This window comes from Camponotus floridanus, unplaced genomic scaffold (assembly GCF_003227725.1).
Source record: "Camponotus floridanus strain SB8 unplaced genomic scaffold, Cflo_v7.5 scaffold141, whole genome shotgun sequence".
NCBI lineage: Eukaryota > Metazoa > Arthropoda > Insecta > Hymenoptera > Formicidae > Camponotus > Camponotus floridanus.
In genome coordinates this window covers 214,784-224,404 of record NW_020229261.1, presented here as the reverse complement: position 1 = coordinate 224,404, position 9,621 = coordinate 214,784, and the positions used below count along the sequence as shown (strand labels likewise).

Here is a 9,621-nt window from a genome sequence, read left to right as displayed (position 1 = left end):
TTATTTGTATTATATGAACGTGTTATAAGACGTGAATATAAGATTATTTAATCCTATATTGTCCGAATCAGGTACAAAAAAATGTTTAAAAAAATGAAAAATCTAGATCGAATTATAATTTTCCGATTTTATTTTTTTTATTTTTATTTATTTTTTTTAATAGTGTGTGTTTTGAATAGTTAAATGGATTTATCCGAACAAAGAAAGCTCTAAGTGACATCAAGTGCAATCAAATCTGAGATAATTTTTTTACGTTAGAGACTGTCGAGTGAATTAAGGAGAATCGATCAATTATTGCAACCGAGACCGGCGGACCAATTGCAGATACCACCGACCGGATCGAAGGTCAGCTTATCGGGGCAGGTGTACTCGGTCCCGATTATCTGGCCGTTTAGCATACGCGTACAAGTGATAAACTTCTTACACGAGTAAGGATGCGGAAAGTTGCCTTGGTCCAAGCAACGTATAGTACCCTTACTCGTGAGGAAGAGCTTGCTATTGAGGAAAGACTTGCCGCTAACGATCGGCACGTCATCTTCGTAATAATCGTAGTCGAGCACCGACGGTCTTCTGGGTCTCGTGGTAGTATTCACTATAGGTCGTGTACTTTGCGTCTTGGGTCTCTGACGGTTCCTGAAGTCCGCATCGTATCTCGAAATCGTCCTGTCAATCGTGTTCGGATCTGTTCTAGGCGCTACGGTAGTGCTTATCTTGCGCCTTGCGGCGTCCCTTAACACCGTTCGACCTAATTTTGTGGAACTTGATTAGTCTTTGTCGCATAAATGTAAGTTTACCGGTCAAGCGGGTCACAGATGATGAGGCTGATTTCCAGAATGAGAGAGCGTGACGAAGTAGAAAGAGTGAGATTCATTAGTGAAATGTCAATCAATCGAATGATAAGAATCGGTGGCTGCTTAGAAGCTGAAGGACAAAGGAACCGAGATTGTTCAACAACCTTACGAGGAATATCAAGAGCACGTAAGATTGTGCTGTCAAATTTGCCGATTTAGAATGAATACGTAATGGTACGAAACAGTTATTTCTAGAAAGGTCAATTCTTTAATCGATCAATCATTTAGAGTCTCTAAAAGTCGGCCGAAGAATCTATGCCGTGTACCGTTTATTCTGTCAATGGCGTCAATGAATTTAATGATTAGTGATTAATTCGCCTAGTAAAGCAAATGATGAATGTGACCGTAAGAAAAAGAAAGAGAGAAAGAGATAGAAGAAAACACGAATAATGGTGCATAGAAATTGCACGATTATATTAGTATATAAATGAGCGAACATTGATCAATGACAACAGAAATTCCGCGTATAAATCGGCGTAATCGAAGAAAAAACGCAGTGAAAAGATAGAAGATAGATGCTTGAAGCGAATGTCATGAGAAAGACATGACGCATAAATGAATTAATCGATCGAGATGATGACGTTATTGCGAAGATTTCCTTTAAAAATACGATTTCTTATATGATTAGCGTCACATTTTGACATAAGTTGGCGACTTTCAGGAGATTATCTTCATTAAACGGAGACAGTTATCACAAATAACCCGATAGAAGAAGCGAGCTGTGTTGAGGTGAATCGAGTGTTGTTAGTTGAAACGCATAGCCGATCTGTCAAAAGAAGGCTCGTAATATAATGATATGATATTTTAAATTAGAAGAATTAAATAGTCGGATGGCGTGGTCTCTAGCAAGTATAATGTACCAGTGTCCGATGACGACGATAGCGGTGGGTCAGCTAAAGTCACCGCGAATTCTTGGGCGCGGATGCTTTGATCGGACACATCCGGCTTTTGATCGTCTTGCATGACAGTCGATCTGGTATCCTCGAATGCATCTAAAAAAAAAAAATATTAGAAGGAATTTTCGAAAAATTGAAAAATAAATCTAAAATACATAAAAATAAAACCAATTTTTTTTCATAAACCTACCGACGAGGTCTACTCTCGATGAAAAGGTAGTTTCAATTGGTCTACCGTTTCGATAAATAGCCACGGTGCTTGGAAAGGAGTTGATTAACGGAGCGGGCGTCGTCGACGGTTTTCTGTGTCTAATAGCGTGTCCTAATTTGCGATTGACCGATCCACCATTCTTTGAGGAATTTATCTGTTGGAGTAATAATTGATTTTCTTATAAACTACAAATACTACAAATAGTGCAAAGCGCGACAGAGATAAATTAATTCCTGATGAATCGTTTATATGAATGCGCACACACGATTATGATATAAATGTGTTTACAATTCTAGAAAAAGCAAGTTTAAGATAAAAATTAAGATAAAGAGAATTGAGAAGATTTCGAGATTATAATATCTCAGACAACACACAAATAATTAAAAATGTCTTTAAAAAATTTTTTTAAAACTCGATTTTAATACTTATTAAAATGTATTTTTTAAAAGATTATATTTTATTTATATAAGTCTCTTTTATCTTCGAGACTTCTTTTCTGCATACTCTCTCTCTCTCTTTTTAATTTTTTAAGTATAGGCATCTACTTTTTACATACATTTTAATTTTTTAAATATAGACATCTTTTCATTTATATAAGAGATTTTCTAATCTTTTAGTTGTTATTTAAAGTGTTTAAAAATTTTTTAATCTTTCTTTTTGTTTCTAATTGTGTTGTTTGAAACGTTCCGCGTGTTAAAATATATTAATCTAAGCATTAAAGATGTTCAAAATATCAGAAAAAGCGAAATGTGTGGACGCTCGCGCAAAAATGCGCGGTACGCCTTTTGAAAAGAAATTTGTTAATTTGTAGTGGCAAGAGGAACTAGAAGCGCGGATGAAGATGTCCCGGATCTATTCACATTTCAGAATGTTCGCTCAGAAAAAAAGATTGATTTGATTTCCAAATTGATGTTCCGGATTCCATCCCGAAGTAAGAATTGCTAATAACCAGAGAAAGAAGAGCATCTTCGTAGATAGACAATGCGATGATGACGTAGCAGCATAAAGGATGATCATATAATTTCTTGTTTCACGAAAGATATTTTGGTTAGATCCAGCAAGTGATCGATGATGGACAGATCTTGTCAGACATTCAAGAAAGCTTGAAGCCATTAAGTTACCAATAGTTACAACAGATTCCTTCTCCATTAGTCAATCGTGAAGATATCGTTGGCCGATGTAGTATATCAATTAGAAGCAGATTCAGAAGAGGAGAATGTTATATTGAGTAAGAGATCTTCAGTCAGGCGATTTTGTTCAAGCAAAGATATTAAGGCAATAATTATCTCTCTACATTTGCAAGAGAATTATGCTTCGAGGGATCTTTTGGTTAGCGGTAAGAAGAGACGGCATTGTTTCGTTTTCGCTTTAGTAAAGCAACATGCGATCAGGTCAAGGAACTACAGTATGTTATCAAGGCAAAGAGAGTCTTCAACATAAAACTGCACTGACCTCAAGCGAGGGCTGATCAGTATCCTGCTCGGCCAAAACAAACGTCTCCGTCGTTTGTTGCTCCTCGATGTCTTCCAGCCGTTCGACTGTAGCTTCCTTTTTTCCATGTTTAAAATATGTTGCTATTTTTTCTCGATTAGAAAAGTTACTTGAAACATTTTTATCAGTAAAGTCAAAATGAGCACTTGTTTCTTCGGCTATCGAATCTTTTTCCTCGGACTTGAATTTTCTTGTCTCCTCTTCGTCGGAAAGATCGACATTTGTATAAAAATTGTTTGAAAAACTACTTTGAAGATCTTTATTAGTAGAATCAGAATCCGTCTTTTTAATTGTTGAATTATTTTCCTCGAATTTAGGCTTGACATTCCTTAATACAACTCTCGTTGTTCTTCTGGTGTTATATTCGATGGGAAAATTTCTACCGCCTCTAAAATTTAATAAAGCGCCTTGAAGATTTGCATTCGTGGAATCAACATCTGCATTGGCTTCTTTAATCTTCACTTTCTCTTCTTCGAATTTAGGTCTAACTCTCTTTAACACAACTCTCATTCCTCTTCTTATCTTTTTCTCGTCAGGAAAATTTTCCCTCGTGCTAAGATTATTTTGAAGATTTTCATTTCCATTTGTTTCCTCAATTGTGGAATTATTTTCCTTAGATTTAGGCCGAACTCTCTTCAGTAAAACTTTCATTCTTCTTCCTTTTTCAGAAGAATTCTTATTCGCATGAAAATTTGTCGGAAAATTGCCTTGAAATTTTTTCAAATCAGGATTTCCTCTCGCTCCTTCGATTGGACTCCTTTCTTCGGATTTAGGTCTAATGCTCTTCAATACAACTCTCGTTCTTCCTCTCCTGTTTTTTTGTTCAGAAAGATTCTTGCTCATACGAAAATTATTTTGAAAATTACTTGTAAGACTTTCATTAACAGAATTAAAATTCGCACTGGTTTCATCCGCTGCAAGGTTTTCCTGGGACTGAGGTTTTATTCTTCTTAGTAAAAATTTCCATTTTCTTTCGACATTTCCATTTTCATGATGAACTTTCTCATGCTGAGTCGCTTCAGTCTTATTGTCAGTAACGGTAGCTTGAGAAAGTGATGTCGTTTCTCGTAAAGTAGTGATTTCCTTTTCCTCGGGTCTTTCCCTGACTCTCTTTGATACAATTTTCATTCTTTTTCTCGTATTCCTTGCTCGATGATATGGAACGTGGTTCTCAGTGATATTTTGAACGTAGTTCTCAGTGATATTTTGAACAACCATGACATTCTCATCGGGTCTGGTAGTACTACTGATCGGTTCAAAGTTAACTCTCATTCTCCTCTGAACGATTCTTCTTCTGCGATTTTCCTCGATCACTCTCGAAGTATAACCAGGAGGTCTTTGGAGTCGCTCACGATACACCGTAGCTCGATGTGGAGGATATTGATTGATTGTTTGCTGTACTACAGGTCTTCCGATCCAGTTGTTCGTTCGATTTATGACGCGACGTCTAACGCTCTTCTGACCTAATTGATCATTCAGTTTCGAAGTTTTATCTTCTCGATTTTGAATAGTTTTTGAAGCGGTTTCCTCGGAAGTTATTTTTATTTTCGGAGTCGTAGGCTTTTCACTCGTCGTTTGCACAGAATTCGATTTATAAACACCCGTGGTTTGAATTATAGTGTTTGTCGCGATCGAGTCATAAATCGCGGAAAGCGTTGCATTTTCTACAGCTATATTAGTAACCGGAGTTATAGTTGAAAAAAGAGTCGAGGGATTTTGCGTAACCATTGATGCCACGAAATTCTCGCTCGTTTCCGAGAAAGCGGTGGTCGACAACGTCGCGGAATTGGTGCTAGAAAGGGATCTTGAAATCGAGGTAAATATTGGGGAAGTTTCGAACGTTGTAGGAATTTCAGTAGTTTGAACCGACTTTGCAGTTGCCGTGATGGCTGATACTTCGGAAGTGTTGCTAATATTAAAAACATTTGAATTGAAATGTGCCGTGGTAGATTCGATTAAAGTTGTGGGCACAGTTGAACTTGCTGAGGCTTCATCTGCGCTTGTAACGGAATCTTTGGACAGAATTACAGAATTGGTGATAGGTAAACTTGGAATTGTCGATGTGTCAGTGACTGCGAAAGTAGAAGGATCGTTTGCGTTTGCAGACGTAATTAAATTAAGATCACTAATCGTCGAAGTGACTACAGTTGTAGGTGTAGTCGTAGTTGACATATCTGTCATAGTTATGGTATCTACATCCGGTATATTACTCGTCGCAGTTAAACTTGCTGAGGCTTCATCTGCGCTTGTAACGGAATCTTTGGACAGAATTACAGAATTGGTGATAGGTAAACTTGGAATTGTCGATGTGTCAGTGACTGCGAAAGTAGAAGGATCGTTTGCATTTGCAGACGTAATTAAATTAAGATCACTAATCGTCGAAGTGACTACAGTTGTAGGTGTAGTCGTAGTTGACATATCTGTCATAGTTATGGTATCTACATCCGGTATATTACTCGTCGCAGGTTCAGTAACATCTCTATCATCCGTGGAAGAGATAATTGTTGACGGTAAGGTACTGGTAGTAGGAATCATCGTAGTTGCTGTATTAACGAAAACATGAAGATTTGTAATCGTAGTTTCAGCTTCGGTGCCTGTAGTTGCAGACGTAGTTATGGTCGTAGGATCAATTTCTTGCGTATTTATAGCTGTTGAAATCGTCACTGCGGGATCTGCGACTGTTGAAGTTTCGATTTCTGTGTTAATTGTAATTGCGGGTGCAGTCGTAACTGCAGAATCCGTCACAATTGCGTTCGTACTTGTATTTATCGGAATAGCAGTCACGGAATAATTTGTAATTGCTGAAGTAGCTTCAACTTCGGCGTTTATGGTCGCGGGTATAATCATATTTGCAAAGTCAGTCGAACAATTTGCGATTGGGGAAGTGATTTCAACGCCGATAGTCGTAGTCGCGGGTGTAATTGCAGAATCATTTGCGATTGCCTGCGTGCTCGCGATTGTTGGAACAGCGGCTACGGAATAATTTGCAGTCGTGGAAACTGGAATTTCAATTGCAGTGCTCTTAATCATAGATTTAGTCGTGATTGTGGCCTGATCGTTTGCAACTACGGGAGTCTTTGCAACAATCGATGATGGTGTGACCACAATTATAGATTCGTTTGCGGAAGCCATCGTAGTTACGCTTGTAGAATCGTCAGAGATCGTCGAAATAACTGTAGAATCATTCGTTATTGAAGTGATTTCTGAGATTGAAGGAGTCGTTGCAATTACTGAATTAATATTAGTTAATAAAGTAATCGTTGCTTCTGCATTCGTGCGATCATTCGGATCTTCGGTCTGTAAATCATCAGTTGAATCAGTTGAATACGCAATATCGCGATAAACATCTAACATTTCGGCAGACGTCGTAGATTCGGATGCAATTAATGTTGTCGGCACTGTTGAAATCGCATCAAGTTTATTATTTGTCGAAATCAATGTCGAAGGAATCTCAGAGGTTGCGGAAGCGTTTTTGAAGGTATCTGTTGTAATGAGAGGAAAAGTAGTCTCATCGACTCGTCTCTCGGCTTCTTTGATCGACTTTGATAAAATAGCAGTCCTGTTTCGTTTTTTGGGCACTATACGTTTACCCGTCCACAACGGAGTGCTAGCCTTGTTGTATCTGTTCAGGGCGATAGCGATTTTTCGTCTTGTCGATGTTGTTGGCCCAATGGCGTAAACATCAGAAAGAGATGACGAATTATAACCAAAATTACGTAGCGATGTTTCTCTTTTATTTTCAACAGATTTATTGATCGGAATTGTAACCGTAGGTTCTGTATAAATCGAAGAATTCTCGACACTGTCCGAATTTTCCGAAAAGGTTACCAAAGGACCGAACGTAGAAGAGTTCTCTTCATGTTTATCGCCTTTGCTTTTAATAATATCACTTACATTGGCGTTGAAAGCATCGAGTTCTAGTTCATTACGAGTGACAACTTCGTCGGTTACGACATCATTCATATTATCGTTGATTTCTGATTTGTTCTGATTATTGTGAATGAAACTGACGGTCTCCTCGGTCGCAGAAATGCCGGGAGTCGAAGCGATTTCTGTCTGCTGTTCGATAGAACTGTCGATCGTCGTGTAAGGTGACGTAAAGTCAACCGTCAATGTCGACGATGGTAAATCGTCCTCGCTTTTAGTGATGTAGAAGCCACGTATCCGCGGGGTGGAAGTCAAACTGACAGGAGGAATACCGCGCATCGTTGTCGGCCTTAGATACATCGAGGTCGAAGATTCCCTTCGCCCATCCTCATCTTCCTGAATAACAGGGGTACTTGTGTTTTGAGCTTCCTCGAGAGTGATATCTATTTTCTTCGAAATGCGAGATCTCGCTTTGTTTTGCAGCCACCAGTCGCCGGTTTCCTCTCCGATTATGTCTCTCGCTGATTCCTCTCTTTCGCCACTTTGTGACTCGTTCGTTCCTTGGAACGAAATTTTTTCGACGTTCTGCTGGCTAATGTCGTTGTCCACATCGTTACGCAGCAAATGCAAGAGTGCGGACGACGGTGTCGTAGCGATACGATCGTAGTAGTAAGTCGTTGGATAACCAATCAGTTCCTTCAGGGTCGGCAATCTGATAGTTTTCGAATCGGCGACCTGAAAAAATGAGAACAAGGCAGCGCGCTTTAATACGAGGATCCCCAGGGGTCTCTTTCGTTCTTTTCGCCTTCTTAATATTTTTTTTTCTTTGTTATCCCCTTCTCGTTCTCTGTCTTTCTGTCTTTCTGTGTGTGTTGCGCCAGTTTTGAAGGAGAAAAGAAGGAACATGAAGAGAGGGGTCCCTCTGGTTATCTATTAGCGCCGTGAATGTGTCTTGTTTGCTGCGTTAATTCGATAAGGAGTCATCCTGGGTCATCGATAGCATTTAGCGATGATTATACTTGTGATAAATAGCAGTACATCGTCGAGAGAGTTATCAGAGGACTTAATCAAGGCTCCTCTAAAAGACATAAGCGGATGAGGAAGTGCTCGTTATGATTCGTCGTTATTGATGGTGAGATAAATAATGCGTGAAGATTATTCAGTCGTCGGTCATCGTGAGCTAATGAATTCTTCCGATCGTAATGGCATTTGTTTAATGTGTTCATCTCTCGTAGAGCAATCTTAAACATGATTAATGCTCGTAAAGTGTTATATACATTAGTTCCTAGTACAAAAGTCTATTGAATCTCCATCGTTCCCACACAAAAAAAAGATCGGCGATCGCGATGGATTTCTCTTAATTAATTTAATGGCTGCTTCACTATGTACATTGTCAACATTGATTACAACAACAATTAGTAATGACACTCCTATCATTTCGCCAAGCTCTTGCTAGCGATCAAATTACTAAACACCGACTCGATCTCGATGGTCGAAGGCTCTTGGGATTCCGTAGTGAATCGATCATAGTGATGATTGAACTCGCCCTCGATCGGCAGAGTGGATCGCTCGACACCCTGACGTATCTCGTTGACAGATTCGTCGTCAAGTCCCGTCCCCGCGATCGACGGAATCGTCGAGGAGAACTGATCCGCTGGTATCCTCGTGGTCGACGTAAGCGACGAATACTTGGTCTTGATGAGGATCTTTTGCCGTTCCGTGGTGCCGGATTCCGTCACGGAGGTTATCAATCGTGTCACCGACGGTTTTGCGGTCGTGAGACTCGTGTAATCCGGGTCGACCAGATTCTGCGAGTCGAAAGGATAGTTGCTCCTCGGCGTCGTCGTTCTAAGTGACTGCTGTTTGCGATGAAAAGCATCGGCGGCGTAATCGAACTTCCTCGCTGGTATCAGGGTTTCCGTCACCGTTGCTTCCGTACTGGTCGATGATGGACGTTTTAAATATGAGCGCGTTCTAATGTATTGCCAGGTACTCGTGGGTTCCGGATTCGATGTTGATTCCTCGGTTTTAAAGTTATCGCGATTTTGGAGCTTGTAACGCGTTCGCGGTTGCCGAAAACTGGCTTGTCTCGGCTTGGTTTCTTTGGTCTCTTCAGATTCTTCGGGCGCGGAATCTAACGGATATCGTTTGGGGGATAGAGCCTCTTCGGGATCAAAGGGTCTCTTCAGAATTACGGGAATCTTATATCGCGGTCGAATCTCCGATTTATTCGTGGTAGTCAAAATCGATTGAGACGTGTCTTCTGTTTCCGCGATTTTACCACGTTCGTCGATATCCTCGTTAT

The 9,621-nt window shown here is 39.8% G+C and overlaps 1 protein-coding gene across 2 annotated transcripts in view; it reads right to left on the bottom strand.

Annotated features, from left to right (window-relative positions):
• Positions 1–141: 141 nt before the first annotated feature.
• Positions 142–9,621, bottom strand: part of LOC105250983 (mucin-3A) — a 32,708-nt gene continuing 23,228 nt past the window's right edge. For both annotated transcript variants that reach the window (XM_025406388.1, XM_025406389.1), the window contains exons 16-19: positions 3,411–8,051; positions 1,938–2,112; positions 1,712–1,843; positions 142–745 (exon numbers count right to left, since the gene is read on the bottom strand). In XM_025406388.1, the coding sequence (XP_025262173.1) occupies positions 288–745; positions 1,712–1,843; positions 1,938–2,112; positions 3,411–8,051 (5,406 nt within the window). In that variant the 3' untranslated portion in view covers positions 142–287. The remainder of the gene's footprint in view (positions 746–1,711; positions 1,844–1,937; positions 2,113–3,410; positions 8,052–9,621) is intronic.